The sequence below is a fragment of the Mirounga angustirostris genome, unplaced genomic scaffold (genome assembly GCF_029215605.1).
Source record: "Mirounga angustirostris isolate CCGP_5_RB_7025 unplaced genomic scaffold, mMirAng1.0.hap1 SCAF_8, whole genome shotgun sequence".
NCBI lineage: Eukaryota > Metazoa > Chordata > Mammalia > Carnivora > Phocidae > Mirounga > Mirounga angustirostris.
Genome location: NW_026991716.1, coordinates 77,550,689 through 77,570,616, shown reverse-complemented (window position 1 = coordinate 77,570,616; position 19,928 = coordinate 77,550,689). Strand labels below are relative to the sequence as shown.

Below are 19,928 nucleotides of genomic sequence, written 5' to 3'. Positions count from 1 at the left end.
GTGCCCCTATTTTATTCATCTTTTGCAGGTTCATTCGCATGTACTTCGGAAATAAAAGTGTGTTTTTGGTCCCAGCCTTGTGAACGTAAGCCTACAAAGACCATTTAGGTTCATATTTCAGTGAGCCTTAAATGTCATGCTCATGGCTGGTGACCTATTAAAATCTTAGTGAAGGAGTACTAATTATGAAATAGTAATAATATAAAAGTCATTCAGAAAATTATCTTGAATCTACCAAGATGAAACAAGGAAAACCAGTTACAGTTCTTTTCTTGGGTAAAGAGTAGTTAGAGCTGGAACAAGAACAGTAAAACGAAATTTTTTGTTGAAGTGCATATAAAGGTAAATTGCATTTAGCATTCTTTACACTTTTTTTTTTTTTCTTTAAGATTTTATTTATTTATTTGACAGAGACAGACAGCGAGAGAGGGAACACAGGCAGGGGGAGTGGGAGAGGGAAAAGCAGGCTTTTCAGGGAGCCCGATGCGGGGCTGAGCAGGGAGCCCAATGCAGGGCTCGATCCCAGGATCCTGGGATCATGACCTGAGCCGAAGGCAGACGCTTAACGACTGAGCCACCCAGATGGCCCTAGCATTCTTTCCACTTCAGTTATCATAGGAGTATTTGTCACATTATGGAGATGTGTATAGCAGTTTATCTGGTTTATCCTAGTCATGTTGGACTAAAAAGAAACAAATTTCTAAATAATCTCTCCAGTTAGCATTTTAGTATAAAATTATATACAAAGAATTTATTAAAATTTTAATTTCAATGGACCCCATATACCGCTGTTGAATATTACTACAGTGTGATGGTACAACTTATCTTTATTTCTGTTTGTCATCAAGAGGAAAACCTAAATAAGGGTATCATACTTGGTGATTGTAAGGACTATTTTTTTCCTTCTTCCTTATAGGTTTATTTTACTTTTTTTTAATTATATGTTGTTATTTTCAAATAATATATGTTCGTGATTAAAAACAAATTCAAATAGTTAGAAAAATATAAAGCAAGTCTTCCCTGCCTCCTATTCCTCAGAGGTAACCACTATTTTGTTTTGTTTTTTAACCATGTATGGGTTATACTGTATATAATGTTGCTTTTTTTTCACTTACATGGACATCTTTTCATATCACTGTATTCAAATACTTACCTCTTTATTTTTTTAACCTCTTTATTTTTAATAGATAAATAATACTCCCTATTACCTGTTAAGTAAGTACTTGAAACTATTCTTGGTCTTATAAGCAATCTTAGACTTGGAAGACTTGATTTATAGAGCTGTTTTTAGAAAATACAATGCTACTGAATCATTTTATGTTTCGAGAATCTGAAAAGTTTTTAATGCCCTAAGTTGGTGCTTCTCAAACTTTCCTACCCCCCAGAACAAAGTTATGATATAATACAACCTCAGCAGTTCTAAGACTAGGTACAGAGCCCAAATAACCCTCCTTTAGGAATGTTGCATGTAAATTTTGCATTCAACTTCATATATTATGTAATTTGTTTTAAAGTCAATGTTAAGATGTTGAAAATACTTAAAACTTAGTAAAAGTGATGGCCCAGGGAGAACTGCTAGCTTTAACCTAGGACTCTGTAGGCTTCCTGCCACTTATCCTGGCATACACTGATACAGTGCCAAGGTTTCATAACCTAGTTTGAAAAGCACATAAAGTTAAGCCATGCTATCTATGCATTTAAATCCTAACAATATGTGTTTGTTGGTAGAGATTGTATAGAAATGTGGCTTTGATTCTTAGGCTCACATGGTAAGAATTTTGACACTCAGCATTATGGCGAACCAGATCAACTGAAAAACCATCCTACAACAAACACCCAGAGATACTGCATATGACAACAAATATCCTTTTACATGATTAGGTGATTTTACAAGAAAATAAGGGAAATCACCAGGGCAAAAAAATGGAAAGCACTGAATCCTGAGAGAATTTAATCCAAGCATGGAAGCTAAGGGACTCTACTGTCTTTATCAAAAATGTAGAGCCCCCATGTTAATGGCTCTTGTGTAATTGGAGATAGGTCCTTTGTTCTGCACCAGGTGAAGTAGCAGAACTGAGATCTCCATAAATTTAGGATCCCTGGAGGGAACAACTTAAAAGAGGGCTAGAGGGGCACCTGGGTGGCTCAGATGGTTAAGTGTCTGCCTTCCGCTCAGGTCATGATCCCAGGGGCCTGGGATCGAGCCCTGCATCAGGCTCCCTGCTCAGTGCAGAGCCTGCTTATCCCTCTCCCTCTGCTTGTGCTCTCTGGCTCTCTCTCTCTCTCTCTCTCTCTCTCTCTCTCTGTCAAATAAATAAAATCTTTAAAAAAAAAGTGGGCTAGAAACATTATCAGTTTTCTGACTTGGCAAACATTTATTTCTTAACAGAGGCCTCCCCACATGTTGTTGTGAGTTTGAATTTGCCCTACTTGCACAATCAAGAAAAATCCCAACAAAACAGATTAAAAAGGTTTGGGATTGGTAGGGTCCCAGGGCATCTAATAGTAAGTGAAACTCCATTTTAAAGTCCTGTGTTTTCAGTTCAGGCCTTTAATTATTCCAGATTAAAATCAATCAGATAGAAAGCCACAATAAAAATTACCACATCCGTAAGGGTCCAAGTTACCATGAGTAAAAGTCAGCAGAAATAACACAAAGCAGAATTAAGCCCTCAAATATTAAGACTCCCGTTATTTGGAATTATCAATATGGAATATAATGTAAATATGCTTATATTATTTACTAAAAAGAAGAATTAAAATGTGCAAGGAATAAACTATTTAAAATGGCCAAAAGAATGAAATACAACATTTAGGAATAATTAAAAATTTTAAACAGCAGATCTGAAATAGGTGACAAGAGAATTGATGAGCTGTGAGATAGATCTGTAGTTACCTAGAATGCAACACAAACAAATAAATGAGAAAAATGATAGGTTAAGGATCACAGGGAAAGGAAAGACAGGACAGACAACACAGAACTCCAGTAGAAGAAAATAGGATGGAGAGAGTTTATAATTCAAGAGGGATTGGCCAGGGATTTTCTGAACAAAGGTATGATTTCTAAACAGGATAAATGAAAAGAAGTCTACCCTATGACACACCTTAGGATACAGAACAACAAAAACAAAAGGGAGATTTTTAAATCAGCTAATCAGAAAAGAGATTATCTACAAAGGATTGACAGACAAGTATAGTTTCCAGCACCATTAGTGGAAGCTAGAAAACTGGAATCATAACTTCACAGAGCTGAGAGAAAATAGTGTACTGGCCCTAAATTAGTTTTTAAGGAGGAGGGTGTGAGTTAAAGATGTTTTGAAACAAAACCCGAGAGAATTCACTATAAATGGACCTTAATTGAAGGTATTTGGGGAAGAAAGAAAATGATTACATAAGACAAGTATAAGATTCAAGAAGGAATGGTGAAACAAAATAAACATACATTAAAATAAATGTTGGCTATATAAAACAAAAATCCTTTTTGCGTGTAAGAGAAGGTGGTTGAAGGGGATTCAAAATAAAGAATTATTTCTACTTGTTTACAGAAAACAAGTAGAATTACTTCTTGTTTACACATGACTATAAGCTTTTTAGGTAATCATATAGAAAGTGTTTTATGCATTTATTTTTAAATGTTTAATTAACTCTTTAATAAGCCAATAAAATTGTCTTTTACTTTCATAGTTCTTTTTACACTTTTAAAATGCCTTATATTGATTTCAGTTTTTTTAGGAGTAATAAGTTACATTGGGATATAAAAAACTAAGACTGAGTATCAGTTTCTTTAAAGGAATCATAATAGGAATATTACTTGTTTTAACACCAGCTGCTGTAGCTAATACTGGGCTTATCACAGTAGAAATTTATTGCTCATGCATGTGAAATCCAAAACAGGTGTTCCTGTTTGGCAGATGATCTTCCATATTGTCATTCAGGGACCCAGTTAAGCTCCCTCCGTCTTGTACTTCTGCCATCCTCCAGGACTTTGGGAACTTACGTATTCAGCCAGCAGATAAAGAGAATGGAGATCACATACGAGAGGTTTTTTGAGCCAGGCCTAGAAGTGCCCCTCCCGCTACCCACATATCAGTGGCCACAACTCAGTCTTAGGTATAATTACCTACAAGACAGGTTGGGAAATGTCTTGTATGCCCCAGAGGAAGAAGGGGATGGCTTTTATGAGCAACTGGCCAGTCCCAGTCACCCAGAGTATTTACCACTCTAACCACAGGTTAGAACCACACACTGCTCTTTGCCAGTTAAACATCCCCCAAGGCTCTTGTAGTCACCATCCAGTTCACCATCCAGGATGAACATCTCAGGATGACATGTGGTCCTCCAGCTGGTCTGGATGTGGCCTCTCATAGTTTGGAAACAAATGAATTAAAAGGACAAGTTATCTGTCACCTCTCTCCCAACTCACACAATACATAATAGCAGAAAGACAGGACAATCAGTGAAAGTTTCCACTGGGAACAGGGAAGCATGGAGGCATACAGCAGTTACTGGTCTGTAGGGTTGACTTCTTGGCATTGTCTGGTCCCTCTGCCCTGGATTTATGAGAGGGGTCTTGATCAGACCTTCCTTTGGCCCTTGAAAAGGAACTCCCTTATCCATTGCTCATGACTCCAAGCTTCACCCTTTTGTAGGTTTCTCTTTGTGCATTCTTCATACCATGTCAGATGTGGGTATTGGCATATACTCTCCTCCAAAGCTGTGCGGTTTTCACAGCTGCACCTTGCTTAGGTAGATCTGGGGTCCTGAGGATTGTTGTAAGACTCAAAACAGTCAAAAGTCTTTTAATTAGAAATTTGTGGTTCCTTTGGCAATATTAATTTCCTCAAAAGTAGGCTTGTGATCTCCCTGGTTCCAATCAGTTTCATGTGCCTATGACTATTACCAGAATTCATTCTTAGACAAAATCTTGAACCTGGTATATTTGATTTCTGGCCACATTGCCTTTTCTCAACTGAACAGAGGCACCGTGAAATCATCAAGTGTAGGTGGGAAGTACTTTCTCTTAATTTGTTCTTTGGTGCAGTACTGAGTCTTAAGGGCCTTTGTCAGTCTTATTTCCTGCTATTTGGTGTTTAGAAGCAGTCAGTTTTTCCAGTCCTTCAAGGCCACAAATTATCATGGGAGACAAATTTTACCAGATGTTTTGCCATGTCATTACATGGATCTCTCTTTCCAGCCTCCAGTTTTAGCGTTCTTGTTCCCTACTGCTAAGCTAATATCAAATATATTAGATTTTTGTTATAACAGCATCCACTTCTATACCAATTTCTTACATTGGTTAGAGTGGCAGTGTTATAATAGGTAAGCTCTGAAATCTCATGGCTTTACAAAATACAAGTTTATTTTTTTTACTCATATGAAGTCCATTTTTTTACTCATATGAGTTTCTCACATGGTGGCTCAGGATCCCAGGCTCCTTGTAGTTTCAAAATCCTCTGCATTCAGTGGCATATGAGGAAAGGAAAAGGAATATATGTATGTGGGAGATTTTTATGGCCAGGCTTGAAAGTGAAGTACATCACTTCTACCTACAACCCATTGGCTAGAATGGTCATATAGCCATCTAACTACTCAGAAGTCTGGAAAGGGTAATCTTTTATGCCCAGGAGGGAAAGGAAATGGGGTCAGTGAACAGCTAACCAGTCTGGCAACAGTAGGCTAAAGACTTATCTCTGTTCACCATAAGGTTAATAAGAACAAAACAGGTTTGCAAACATTTGGACCATGATCCACAATAAGAAATACTTCACAGTCTATCATGTGTGCATATTAATGTGTATAAAACAACACACATCAAACAGTATTTAATTTTACTAATTGTGATGCACTTTGATATTTTCTATTCTATTTTTTTAAATGCTGTTATAGTCTACTGAATGAGTTTTGTGACTTAGGTTTCCAGATCTCTGATCTAGATTTTTATGATTTAAATTTTATGACTAGGTTTCTGCCTGCAGCTTGAAAAACACTGCAATAGGTAGATTGAGTTTAGGGGACAAGTGATTTACGAAGGTATTGATATCCATTTACTTCCATTTTAGGACACATAATGTTGACCTACTAGGACTTTTTTAAACCCTATGTTTTATTTTGGCCCAGGGAGATGTATGGTCAGGAAAGATTATGGAGATAGAGATGGAGACATCAAAATGTGGATCTAGCAGTCTCCCTAAGAGAACTAGGTTAAGGTCATTTATTTTTTGCTAATATTCCTGTGAACCATTGAGCTATTTGGGTGACCAGGAAGCATTTGACAAAAGTTGAATGATGACATTTTGCTTAACCACAAATGTCTCTTCTTTTATTGTAGATATCAAGTATTGGTCTTACAACCTTTGTTTTTGTTTTTTGTAAATAGCTTGCTGCTGGTTGCAGGCGGGACAGTATTAAAAATCTGTGACTTTGGTACAGCCTGTGATATTCAGACTCATATGACCAATAACAAGGGGAGTGCTGCTTGGATGGCACCTGAAGTTTTTGAAGGTAAATGACAAAAGCATGTTGTGATTGATAATCTGCCTTCTTAACTCCATGTACATCCAGTGTGTGTTTATGGCTTTATCCTGTTTCAGTGGTTTTATTTCTGCATAGTACATACTAGAAAGAGGATATACAGTTGACCCTTGAACAATGCTGAGGTTAGTGGAGCTGACTGTACCATGCAGTTGGAAATCCACATGTAACTTTTGACTCCCCCAAACCTAACTACTAATAGACAACTGTTGACCAGAAGCATTAGTGATAACATAAACGATCTTTTAACACATATTTTATAGATGTATTACTGTATTCTTACAATAAAATAAACTGAAAAAAATGTTTTTAAGAAAATAGTAAGGGAACTACATTTATAGTATTGTACTGTATTTCTCAAAAAAAAATGTGCATTTAAGTGGACCCTCTGCATTTCAAATCAGTATTCACAGGTCAACTGTATTAAAGTTTAATAAGGAGGTAGTAAATAAGTACAGCCCTAGACTTAAATCTCATAGCAGGATTTGTATTGTGTCACATAGCAGTGTCCTATGCAAGTTCAAGTGTATGTACAATCAAGCCTTATTTTCACATTCCACCTATTACAGCTGTAAAACGTGCCTATTTTTAACCCTAAAATCAGTATTCATGGTGCTTTCATAGTTATTTGCAGGCATGTACAGAGCAGGGGAAAATTTTGAGTCATCCAACACATGTTCCCAGCTGAGGAACAAGACAACACACTGCCTTCTTATTTCAGCTCTCATACTGTGTCATTTTAATGATCTACTTAGTACCCTGTTTGTTTGTTTGTTTTTCACTTTTTATGGGCTTTTTGTTGGTGATTTCACTGTTTAAGATGGTCTCCAAGGGCAGCATTGAAGTGCTTTCTAGTATTCCTAAGTATAACAAGACTGTGATATATCTTAACAGAGAAAATACATGTGCTAGCTAATCTTTATTCAAGCATGAGTTATAGTGGTGTTCCATGAGTTCAATGTTAATGACCCTATAATATATATTAAATAAGGTGTCTTAAACAGAAACACATATAAAACAAGGTTATGTACTGATCAGTTGACACTAAGAGGTTCACAGGAACATAACCCTGATTGCCCCTACGAGCAAATGACTGCATTCACTAGTCCAGTCTTCACAGAAACTTTATAGAACATAAATACCAAGAATAACTGTGCTTTGTATTGGTTTCCTAGCAATTAAAAATTGACAGTGTAAATGAGCATGCCTTAGAAGGAATGCAAGTTATTTGGCAGAAATACAATACTAAGAAAGACAAAGGATAAGCTTATGTTTAATTTTTTTTACATCTCCATATCTCACTCAAGTTCTAAAAGAATGATCCACAAATTTCATAATAGTTTTCTATATGAAAACATCAAATTATCTTTTAAGTGAGAAAAGTTGAACTGAAGATGTGTGATTTGTATGTTAGGAAGTATGACTGTCCATAAAATTCAGATATGTTTAGTAATCAGATTCTGATGATGGCTTATTTCTTTTATTTTTGATGAATTTAAAGTTTTTTTGTTTCTTTGTTTTTAGCCACCTGCGAGAAAAATTTGCCATGCAGTTGGTCACTTGAGTGGAGCTGTTTTGCCATAAAATTCAATTAAAAAATGAATGAAACCAGCAAATGTTAAATTATACAAAATTAAATAATGCTTCCTGTTTTTAAGTTCATATACAGAATACATTGGTTTAAAACTGTTTTTTTTTTAAGATTTTATTTGACAGAGAGAGAGTGCGTGCATGCACGCACAAGCAGGGGGAGTGGCAGGCAGAGGGAGAATCAGGCTCCCCATGGAGCAGGGAGCCTGATGTGGGACTCGATCCCAGAACCATAGGATGGTGACCTGAGCTGGTCAGACACTTAAGCAACTGAGCCACCCAGGCACCCCTAAAACAATTCATTTAAAATGCCTCTCTGTGAGTCAAAATCACATAGTATTACTGTAGTGTAAAGAGCAAAAAGGTTTATTTTATACAAAAGAGGCCAGAAATAAAGGTTACTTTTAAAATTTAGAGTAATAAAGTTCATACTATAAGACTATGCCGATTTCTTCATTTCTGAAAGATGTCAGCCCCTATAACCCAAATTCGATTGTAATATCATTTTCATGCTTACAGTGCACTGCTTAGTGCCTGTGTGGTACACATGCTAAGTACATGTGTGATTATCACTATAATCATTCATACAGTGGGTTTGGGGGGTTTGGGGGTTTTTTTTGGCTCTTTATTGTACTGATTCACCCAATTTAGTGATCCTGTAAATTTTGCAGCATAATTTGTTTACTATAAATTTGTTATCCATAATTTTCATTGCTTATAACTTTTAAGTTTGCAAATTAAGAATTTTTTTTTTTTAAGATTTTATTTATTTATTTGACAGAGAGACACAGCAAGAGAGGGAACACAAGCAGGGGGAGTGGGAGAGGGGTGAAGCAGGCCTCCCGCGGAGCAGGGAGCCTGATGTGGGGCTCGATCCCAGGACCCTGGGATCATGACCTGAGCCGAAGGCAGACGCTTAACGACTGAGCCACCCAGGCACCCCGCAAATTAAGAATTTTATCTTGCCAGATATTGAAAAGAAAGTCTTGTCATTAAATTAGAAATCTCTTCTGCAGTGATAGTAGAGTAGTTCTATCAAGAGAATGAATGGGGGAAGAAAATTTAAGATTTAAAAATCACAGAAAGGGAAGTACAAATGTTTCATATTCTGCCCCATGGAAAGTGTAAGTCAGAATAAATAAAAGAGAAATCATGTGCCTCTCGACGAAAAGGTAGAAAATGACCGACTTTCTAAAGTTAATCATTAATACTTAATTCATAAATAAGTGTTTTGTTGCAGAGACTTAAGGTACTTTAGAAAGTAATTTCTCAGGCGCCTGGGTGGCTCAGTTGGTTAAGCAACTGCCTTCGGCTCAGGTCATGATCCCAGGGTCCTGGGATCGAGTCCCACATCGGGCTCCCGGCTCGGCAGGAAGCCTGCTTCTCCCTCTCCCACTCCCCCTGCTTGTGTTCCTGCTCTCGCTGTCTCTGTCTCTGTCAAATAAATAAATAAAATCTTTAAAAAAAAAAAAAAAAGTAAGTAATTTCTCAGCTCTACATGCTGTATCTTCCTGTTTTTGTACACAGTGCTCATTCTTAAAAATTTGTGTAGGCATTTGTTCCTGTAATTCATGTGGAAAAGAATCTTAAAATTATACCACCTTTTTCTCTAGGTAGCAATTACAGTGAAAAATGTGATGTCTTCAGCTGGGGTATTATCCTTTGGGAAGTAATAACACGTCGGAAACCCTTTGATGAGATTGGTGGCCCAGCTTTCCGTATTATGTGGGCTGTTCATAACGGTTCGTAAAAAGAAATTTTTCTTTAATATATTTTCTGTATTTTCTGTCTGGACAATTGTATCTACCTTAAACAAGACCATTTATCCCTAACATTAAAATGTCCAGTTCTTTGTTACCAGAATACTTTGCTGTCATCAATCACCTACCCTCCCCCCTCGCCCCCAAAATCAGGTAGGGTAGGGCTGAGAGTGGTCCTGTCGTTTGCCCAAGGCTGAGGAGGTCTGCTGATCCTGCTAGTTAGGGAAAGGCCATCAGTAGACAGCCAGAGCCAGCTACCTAGGTTGGCTTTCTCTAGGGGATAGGAAGCCTCAGATTGGACTCCGTGGAGAAAATAAAATTTAAAAAATAAATAAAATCTTTCTCAAGGTTCTTAAGGTTAATTGAGGAGGTATAGCCTTTTCTCCTGAGGGAGCAAAGAAGAAGAAGAATTGTTAGTTCAGCTATTCATAAAGGCAAAACACAGAGTGCTTCACATATGCTTTCTTTTTATCTTTTCATTCATCCTTATAAGGAGTGTACTGTAACTGCTTCATTTAACAATTTTACAGAAACCAAGACTTAGAGAGGGAAAGGAAGTTGTCCAAGGTCATCAGATTAGTAAGTGGTATTGCTGGGATTCCCATCCAGATCTTTGACTCCCAGTGTCCATATTTTTAAGTTATATTGACTTACGAACTCAATGTCCTTTATCCCTCCTGCTTCTTTTAAACATGTAGTTGTATGTTTCTAACCACTCAGGATGTTAGAATACATGTTCTTCATTAATCAAGTTATTTCACATTTGATTTGGGAAAATAAACTCTTCATGGAGGGAAATTGCTTAACCTTCCTAATTTTTATATCATTCTCTATTATTTAATTTCTATCAGTTGGTTATAATCATTCTGATTATGGCATTTTAATACACTATTCCACAGATCATACAAATACCTGCCTAACTAGGTGATTCATAGACTTGTCAAACAGTCCCATCATCTGAGTAATCCTAAGTGGTTTTTTTTGTTTGTTTCCTGTACTACCTTTCATTTTACTACCTTTAATGTCATTGTAGAGAATGCTAGAGCATTGACTAAGACAGTGTGTTTTGTTTTTCTGTCAATTGTCAGTAAATAATCGACTGTTAGTGAAGTACAAAATAAAAGAACTAACTTGTTAGTTGGTAGAATTACAAAGATTTCATTATATTTGAGGCTTTCTTTAAGTTAGGGGCCTCACTATATTAGTCTTGTTAATTACACAAAAGTTGACAGTTTTCAGTTGGGGAAGTGATGGATTCACAGCAGCCAAAAAGGTCTGCCATTGACGAAAGAGTCATTTAGAGGTCAGTGAGTATAACACCATAGTTGTGACTTTTCCAATATGGAAGGTGATTCTTCAAATACATTTGAAATTTTTACAGTGAATCTGAAAATCTAGTTCAAGTAAGATTACCTCAAACCATCATTTTATTTTACTTAATAAAGCACCCACTAAGCCATTATTATTTGTTAAAAGAACAGTGTTTAGAACAAATGAGATACTATTTCTCAGTCTTATTTTTACTATAATGAATATAAAAATTTTAATTTGACTTCGCAAAAGGTGTAACCATCCCCTTTATGAAAATGTAATGTAAACCTAATAGACCAAAAAAAAGTACTTTTATTATTCCAAAATAAATCTTAAATTACAAGATCTATAAAATAAATACTGTATTGGAAATACATATAAAAAGCTTACACCATTCTTTGGGTAAATACATTCTTTCCCCCCCTCCTCTAATTTTCAATTATAGGTACTCGACCACCACTGATCAAAAATTTACCTAAGCCCATTGAGAGCCTGATGACTCGTTGTTGGTCTAAAGATCCTTCTCAGCGCCCTTCAATGGAGGAAATTGTGAAAATAATGACTCACTTGATGCGGGTATAATCCTTCTTTTGAGGGGCTTTGGATTTAGGGGAATTTGATATATACTGAGTTTGAATGGGGTTTTAAAGTGAAAAGACATTATTGCTATTTTTTGCTTTATACTTTTCTGTATTGTCCTAATTAGAGTGGGCATTTATTACTCATAATCAGAGGAGGAAACGTTATTTTGGGGGGTAAAATCTAGTTCTTTAGAATGGAAAGATAGCTAGACTAGGTTTCTGAACTTGCTTTTTCCTCCTGCTTAACTTAGTGGACAGATGTGTTTTGGGGCCTGTTGCCCCATCTGTAATGTGAGAGAAGCTAAATTAGATGTCTTTATACAGGACTTAGGTATTTTCTGACTCTAATACTTGCCAAACTAAATTTTAAATTTTCTTGAGTACAGATCTTCATTAGGCAGTCGTTTATGCAAGGCAATAGAATGGTTGTATTCCCAGACACGTTTATTTAATGATTTTTACCTTCTGTTGTTTCACTGCATATTTTTAGCTTTTTATTTACCATTAAAAAGTTAAACTTCTAGGATTTATAGATAGAATTTTTTAATTTAGAAAAACCCTTTCAAATGATTATTAAAATTTCTTAGTCTATAAACAAACACTTTTAGAATTATTTGAATAATTTTTTTAAAATTTTTTGTTATGTTAATTTTAGGCTTCTAGTTTTTGGTGCATTAACAAAATCTCCCAAGTGGTACTTTGACTTTAAAAGTTCACATACTTATGAAAGTGCATGAATTTTAGAACAGTAGAACAATTTTGCTCAGTAGAAGAACCTTTCAGTCTCCTTAAATATAGACTTCCTAAATGGCCAAAGATTTGTTTATTCTATTGAAAATTATTTAGGGAAACCAAGATTGAACTAATCTGATTAAAACTTACCATCATATGTGGGTACCAGCTATATTTAGAATCCTAGGCCCTAAAGATGTGCCCATAAGAAAACAACTTCATCTCCATAGTGAGATACCCTAAAACATTGGGATATATAAATTGTTCAAATTATAATTATACTTATATGTGCTTTGTCTGATTTGAAAAGAAAGCCTTTATTTTTTTCCCTAAATTCTAATTTTTGTCCAGCAAAAGTTTCCAATATTGTATCTCCGTTTTATAGAGGAACAGCCATAATCTATCTTTGATATTCAAAATATTGGTTCTAACAATTATTCTATGGCATACCAGGCTCAGTTGTCAGACTGACAATAACTTCTGCAATTTGGAAGTTTGTATCAGTGCTATGAGAGAACATAAATCCATTTTACATAATTACAAGGAATACTATTATATTTGATTGTTCCTCTAGAAAAATAAAGCTGTTTTCTTGAGGACTATCTAGGCTCTGTGTAAAATAGATACTTAAGTACATACACAGCATTGATCACAGTTGAAATTTAGGAGTAGCACATTATCATCATCTTTGTAAAATCAAAAACTTAAGGCATCTGTGAATTGTGTAAGACTCATGAATCACACAGACCTGTACCTCTGAAACAAATAATACATTGTATGTTAAAAAAAAAAAAAAAAAGAAGATAGTAGGAAGGGAAAAATGAAGGGGGGGGAAATCGGAGGGGGAGACGAACCATGAGAGACTATGGACTCTGAGAAACAAACTGAGGGTTCTAGAGGGGAGGGGGTGGGAGGATGGGTTAGCCCGGTAATGGGTATTAAAGAGGGCACGTACTGAATGGAGCACTGGGTGTTATACGCAAACAATGAATCATGGAACACTACATCAAAAACTAATGATGTAATGTGTGGTGATTAACATAATAAAATTAAAAAAAAAACTTAAGGCGTATACTGAGTTTAGCCATCATAAATTCAGTATATGCCTTAGGGAAAATAAAGCACCATCTCTGCTACTTTCACATCCCAGGACAAGTAAATAATGTGTATTCTTCAAGTTAATTCTTGCAGGATTTATTTTGTATTAAAGAAATTTTAAATTGTGATTTCCTTTTTCATATATAGTACTTTCCAGGAGCAGATGAGCCATTACAGTATCCTTGTCAGTATTCAGATGAAGGACAGAGCAACTCTGCCACCAGTACAGGTAAGTGGGTAGATTGCAAGAGTAATAACCCTAATTTTTTGTGTGTCTTTTCCCATGAAATTATAATCAAGAGGCAATGAATGATGTCTCCATTTGCATTTTAATTTCTTTATTTCGTATGATTGACTGCAATTTGGGTTTCCAGGTGCATCATTCTTCATGAAGGTACCCAGATTAAAGAGTTACTAAAGACCTGCTTCCAAGTCTTAGAATTCTTGCATAGTTAAATATAAAAAGATATGGGATATTGTATTGCTGGGAATGTCATTCTTTTTTTTAAAAAAGATTTTATTTATTCATTTGCGAGAGAGACAGAGAACAAGCAGGGGGAGAGGCAGAGGGAGAGGGAGAAGCAGACTCCCTGCTGAGCAGGGAGCCTGATGCGGGACTCGATCCCAGGACCCTGGGATCATGACCTGAGCCAAAGGCAGACACTTAACCGACTGAGCCACCCAGGCGCCCTGGGAATGTCATTCTTTATTTGAAAAATAAAATCGTTTTTTACACAGATACGGGTAGATCACATAATATTAGGAGTCATTGTAAATGTAAAAAACAGCATATTTCTTCATCATGAACACTCTACTTTATGGTCTTTGTAAAAGAGTCTATAGAAACTCTTATTTAAGAACTCTTATTTTTAGTTCAAAGTTCATTAGTTTTCTAAATACAGAGTAGTAGGGCGCCTGGGTGGCTCAGTCATTAAGCAACTGCCTTCGGCTCAGGTCGGGCTCCCTGCTCGGCGGGAAGCCTGCTTCTCCCTCTCCAACCCCCCCTTGCTTGTGTTCCCTCTCTCACTGTGTCTCTCTCTGCCAAATAAATAAATAAAATCTTTTAAAAAATAAATAAATAAATAGATAAATAAATACAGAGTAGTAGTGGAATCTGTAGTTTGTGCTCATCAAAAAGCAGAAATAAGTCTCTAAGAAAAATTGTGCTTTTCAAAATATATGGCATTTTAAGCATTCATTATTAATTTAATTACAACTAAAAGGTACATGTGTACCTGTATACGTACACATATATTTATCTGGTACTTAAAATTTTATTTTTACTGACAAATATTTTTGCTCATCTGTTTCCCCCGCCTCAAAAATAATTACATTTATTTTAAGCTGATTTAATAGTTACTCCCAAATTCTATTTTTACTGAAAATCTTTAAGTTGCTCTGAATTCTAAAGTGAACTTCTCCATTATTTGTTTCTACCACCACCTCCAAACTGTTTAAGTATGGTGACCTTCAGGCCTTTGATCCTTCCATCTTTTCACTGAGCCACAGTTCTCAGATCTTTGCTTTCATCCTCCCTTCATTTAATTCCAGGTAGTTATTATAATTTCTTGTCTTAGACTTATTTGGCTAAACCACAAGTGGTTAAATCTGACACTTGGCTTGCCCTTGCCTGTACCAGTGCAGCTGAATGTGGCTGGAAACAACACATGTTTACTCTCTTCAAATGCCTTAGTGATTTAGTGATGCTGGATGGTTGTACTATAGTTTAGTCTATCTCCTCTCGCCTGATAACTTAATTTTATACTTTAGCCTCTCTCCTCAAACTGCAAATATCTCCTCTTCACTCCTCACTTTCCGCTGATCCTATTTGCCTATTTCTTAGAAAAATTGGAGCGATCAGAAGATAGCTTCCAGAAGCTCCCCTACTCCATCTGCCCATCTACCTGTATCTGTGCCCATCTGCTCTCCATTCTTTTCTGTTACTATGGCTGAGCTCTCCATGCTCCTCACCAGAGGCAAGTTTGTCTCCTTGTGCACTGTATCCCACCTGCTCTTCCCAGCAGTTCTTCCCTCAGTCTCTTGCATCATCAGCCTTTCTATTGGAATCATTCCCAGGGTATATATAGTCTGTATTTGCATCCTCTTAGCTTCTCTCTTCCTCATTCTCTCTAGTGCCCAGTCCATTCAGGCTTTTATTATACCACTACTCCAGCATTGCTCTTGTCAAGGTCACCAGTTGTCTCCACATGACTAAATTGAAATGATTTTCAGCTCTCATTATTTTTAAGATTTATTTATTTGAGAGGGAGGGAGGGAGAGCATGCACAAGTAGGGCAGGGCAGGGGGGCAGAGGGAGACAGAAAAAGAATCTTAAGCAGACTCCCTGATGAGCACAGAGCCTGACTTGGGGCTCAATCTCATGACCCTGAGATCATGACCGGAGCCAAAACCAAGATCTTGTCGGACGCTTCACCAGCTGCGCCACCGAAGCGCCCCTAGTTATCATCTTTTTTGGCTTTCAGTAACATTTGACACAGTTCATTACTTTCTTTTTATATGTAGCACTTTCTTTAGTTGGTCTCTAGGATACCATACTAGCCTGGGTTTCCATCTTCTATCTCTGGCCACTTTCTCTGATAGTTTCCTTTGCTGGTAATTTTTTTTATCTTCCCAACCTATTCATGTCAGCATGCTTAGGGCTCAGTCATTAAGGCTCTTTTGCTTATCTCTCTACACTCATTTCCTCAGTAATCTTATCTAATATCATAACTCTGTATACTTCTATTTGCTGATACTTTGCTCACACCTGACCTGAACCTCGTACTCCTGTATCCAGCTACTTACTTGATATCTAATAGGAACTCAAACTTACTATTTTCCAAAAACTAAGCTCCTGACATTCCCCTCAAACTTAATTCTCCCATGGTCTTCCTCATCTTAATTAAGGATTTAATCCCTAAACTGTGATTTACTAGCTGAGGCTGAAAACCTTACAGTCATCCTTGACTATTCGGAGACTAAACATTTTGGTTCCCTTTTTGTACTATCCTTAAATTTCATTTAAAATGAGTTTGGATATCTTCATTGGCTCAAAAAGTCTTATTTTGTTTCTATTCATGTCTTGTTAGTTTTGGAAAGAATTTAAGTTACATATTATTGAATGAAGCATCTGTATTATTCCCAACCTATAATCATAAATATTTCTGCTTTCCTAGGCTCCTTCATGGACATCGCTTCTACAAATACCAGTAATAAAAGTGACACTAATATGGAGCAAGTTCCTGCCACAAATGATACTATTAAACGCTTAGAATCAAAATTGTTGAAAAATCAGGCAAAGCAACAGGTTTGTTTTGTTACTAAAAGTAAAATCATATGATGACCTTACTAGTAGTCATAACTTTATACTAACTGAAATTATTTGTCATCTTCCATTATACAAGTGCTGAATCTTGTTCCTAAAGCAGACAGAATAGAGACATAAAATGAGATTTTCCTACTGTTTATCACCAAATTATTTTCCCTCCTGATGATTGCTGCCTTTGCCACAGTGCAGCTCCTTCCCTGTGATGTTCCCTAACTTTAATGTTGATGATTAAAAATGTAAAATGCTAAAAAACAAAAAAGTAAAATGGTTATTTCTTGGTTCTATTACCCCGTTAAAGGAGTTTGTCCTAAGTCTATCATTTCGTATTGTTCAGATATATTATATTTTTGCTGTTGTTGATTTAAAAGTATTTTAAGTGATTTTATTCATCTTACCTGAGGCATTTAGGTTAACTAATAATTGTAGCCTTTAACTCCCAACTCCAGTGACTGCCCTTTCCTAAAGGCAGCGTCTGTAGCTTTCTCTCCCTTACCGCTGCAGCTCCCTCTCCCTAAAACTTCCCTTTTCTTTCAGAACAGAATCCATTAAGAATCTCAGGTGATATCTTCCTCCTCCTAGGCTGCCCAGGATTTTTCAATTTAAAGAGCTTCAGTAATTCAAATTGACCTATAATTTTAACAGAGTGAATCGGGACGTTTAAGCTTGGGAGCTTCCCGTGGGAGCAGTGTGGAGAGCTTGCCCCCAACCTCTGAGGGCAAGAGGATGAGTGCTGACATGTCTGAAATAGAAGCCAGGATTGCTGCGACCACAGGTAAAAAGGAAATAAAAATCTGAAGAGGAGTAGAAAGAGTAGTTTTGTTTCAGTAGTGGGAATGTCAGGTTTTTTATGTCATAAATTTTTTTAAAGCAGGAAGTAGGCTTACAATATACTTTCTAAGCTTCTAGCAAATAATTTGTATGTTTTTCTCCAGTTCCATAAATAAAGCAGGTATGACTTGTAAAATTATTTGGATCATAAAATATATTTTTATCAAATGTAATTCTTTCAGCTCAAACGTGAACTGAAAATTTAAGTGGGAAATTGAAATTTTGCCAAAACCAGAATGTTGTAGAGGATTTTTAGTGTTTCTACTAGAATTTGTGCTGACTTCAAATAATAGCAAATATTTTGTTTTGAAATTAGCAGAAAAATGTACTCTAGATCCAAATATGATTTGGCCTTACTGTCTGCCCCTCTTCCTTCCAGTAGCAAAAATAGCTAAGTTGGGTGTAGCTAGTTCTTTTAATTGTTATATAAAATATCATGGTAATTTTATTCAATCTTGAAAAAGCCAGCATTTGAATTCCATTTTTTCAGTTCTTAAAATGATTAATTACAGAAGGACTGGTTAGCACAAAAACAATTACAGTTGACCCTTGAACATCGCCCGGGTTCAGGGCATCAACCCACCATGCAGTTGAAAATCCACATGCTGGCTTAGTCAGTCGAGCGTCTGACAGGGAATCTGCTTGAGATTCTCACTCTCCCTCTCTCTCTGCCCCTCCCCCGACTTGTTCTCTCTAAATAAATAAATAAGTCAAACCTAAAAAAATTAAAGAAAGGAAGGAAGAAAAAAAGAAAGAGGAAGGAAGGAAAGAGAAAGAACATCAATCAGTCAATCCAGGGGCGCCTGGGTGACTCAGTTAAGTGTCTGCCTTCAGCTCAGGTCATGATGTCAGGGTCCTGGGATCAAGCCCCGTGTCAGGCTCTCTGCTCATTGGAGAGCCTGCTTCTCCCTCTGCTCACCTCCCCCCCACCCTCATGCTCTCTTGCTCCCTTTCTCTCGCTTTGTTTCAAATAAAGAAAATCTTAAAAAAAAAAGAAAGAAAATCCATATGTAACTTTTGACTCCCCCAGAACTTAACTACTACTGTTGATCTGAAGCCTTACCAATAACAAATAGTTAACACATGTTTTGTATATTATATGTATTATATACCGTATTCTTACAATAAAGTAAACTAGAGAAAAGAAAATGTTATTAAGAATATTGTAGGGAAACTAGGGGCACCTGGGTGGCTCAGTCGGTTAAGTGTCTGCCTTTGGCTCAGGTCCTGGGATCCAGCCCCACATCTGGCTCCCTGCTCAGCAGGGAGTCCGCGTCTCCCTCTCCCGCTGCTGCTCCCCCTGCTTATACTGTCTCTCTCTCAAATAAATAAAATCTTTAAAAAAAAAAAAAAAAGAATATTATAAGGAAAACACATTTGCAGTACTATACTGTATTTTTTTTTAAATCACATATAATTGGACCCACGCAATTGAAACCCATATTGTTCAAGGGTCAATTGTATATGTTTTATTACCTGAGTGAACATGTAACCTTCTTTCTAACCAGGTTTGAGCTTAGTAATGCTGGTTTGTTTTCTTTCCATTTCTTCCAGGGGTAGAGGGGAGCTAATTATAAAAGTAAATACATTTCTTTTATGGAAAATGTGAAAATGGAAACAACCAAAAAAAACCAGTTTTCCATAATTCTCCCACTTAAGAGATAAACACTTAACAATTTTGTGTATTTACCTCTGGTCTCTTAACCATATATGTGTATACATGTGTATTTTCATGTATATTAGTATATATATTTTTTAACTTAGCTAACCAGGTTTGTTTGGGGTTTTTTTTTTGTTTTTTTTTTTTAAGGTCTTTTTTCTCATTCATTTGTTGTTTTTCTTTTTTTCTAAATAGAAATTCTCATTTTTTGTGGAGCTCTTTTCAGAAGTTTTCCAGAGGACCAACATATTGTACTTGTCTTCATCTACTAATGAACACTGATTATATCAGCACTAGAATCAGCTAGCTATAACAGAATATTCAAAGTAGCAGTGTCTTTAACACATAAGCTTTCTTGTTCACACATAAAGAAATTTGAAGGTAGGCTCTATGATCATTAGGCAACTGAGCTCCTCTGTTTCTGGGTCACAATCCTATTGTGTGGCTTCCATCCTTAAGGTAACTTTGTGCTCCAGAATAGCTATCATAATTGCAGTTGTCACATCCAC

The 19,928-nt window shown here is 36.4% G+C and overlaps 1 protein-coding gene across 2 annotated transcripts in view; it reads left to right on the top strand.

Moving 5' to 3' along the window:
* The window catches only part of MAP3K7 (mitogen-activated protein kinase kinase kinase 7), a 70,183-nt gene that overhangs the window by 20,285 nt on the left and 29,970 nt on the right, over nucleotides 1-19,928 (top strand). For both annotated transcript variants that reach the window (XM_045867234.3, XM_045867235.3), the window contains exons 6-11: nucleotides 6,377-6,501; nucleotides 9,735-9,863; nucleotides 11,638-11,768; nucleotides 13,751-13,832; nucleotides 16,780-16,910; nucleotides 17,574-17,703. In XM_045867234.3, the coding sequence (XP_045723190.1) occupies nucleotides 6,377-6,501; nucleotides 9,735-9,863; nucleotides 11,638-11,768; nucleotides 13,751-13,832; nucleotides 16,780-16,910; nucleotides 17,574-17,703 (728 nt within the window). The remainder of the gene's footprint in view (nucleotides 1-6,376; nucleotides 6,502-9,734; nucleotides 9,864-11,637; nucleotides 11,769-13,750; nucleotides 13,833-16,779; nucleotides 16,911-17,573; nucleotides 17,704-19,928) is intronic.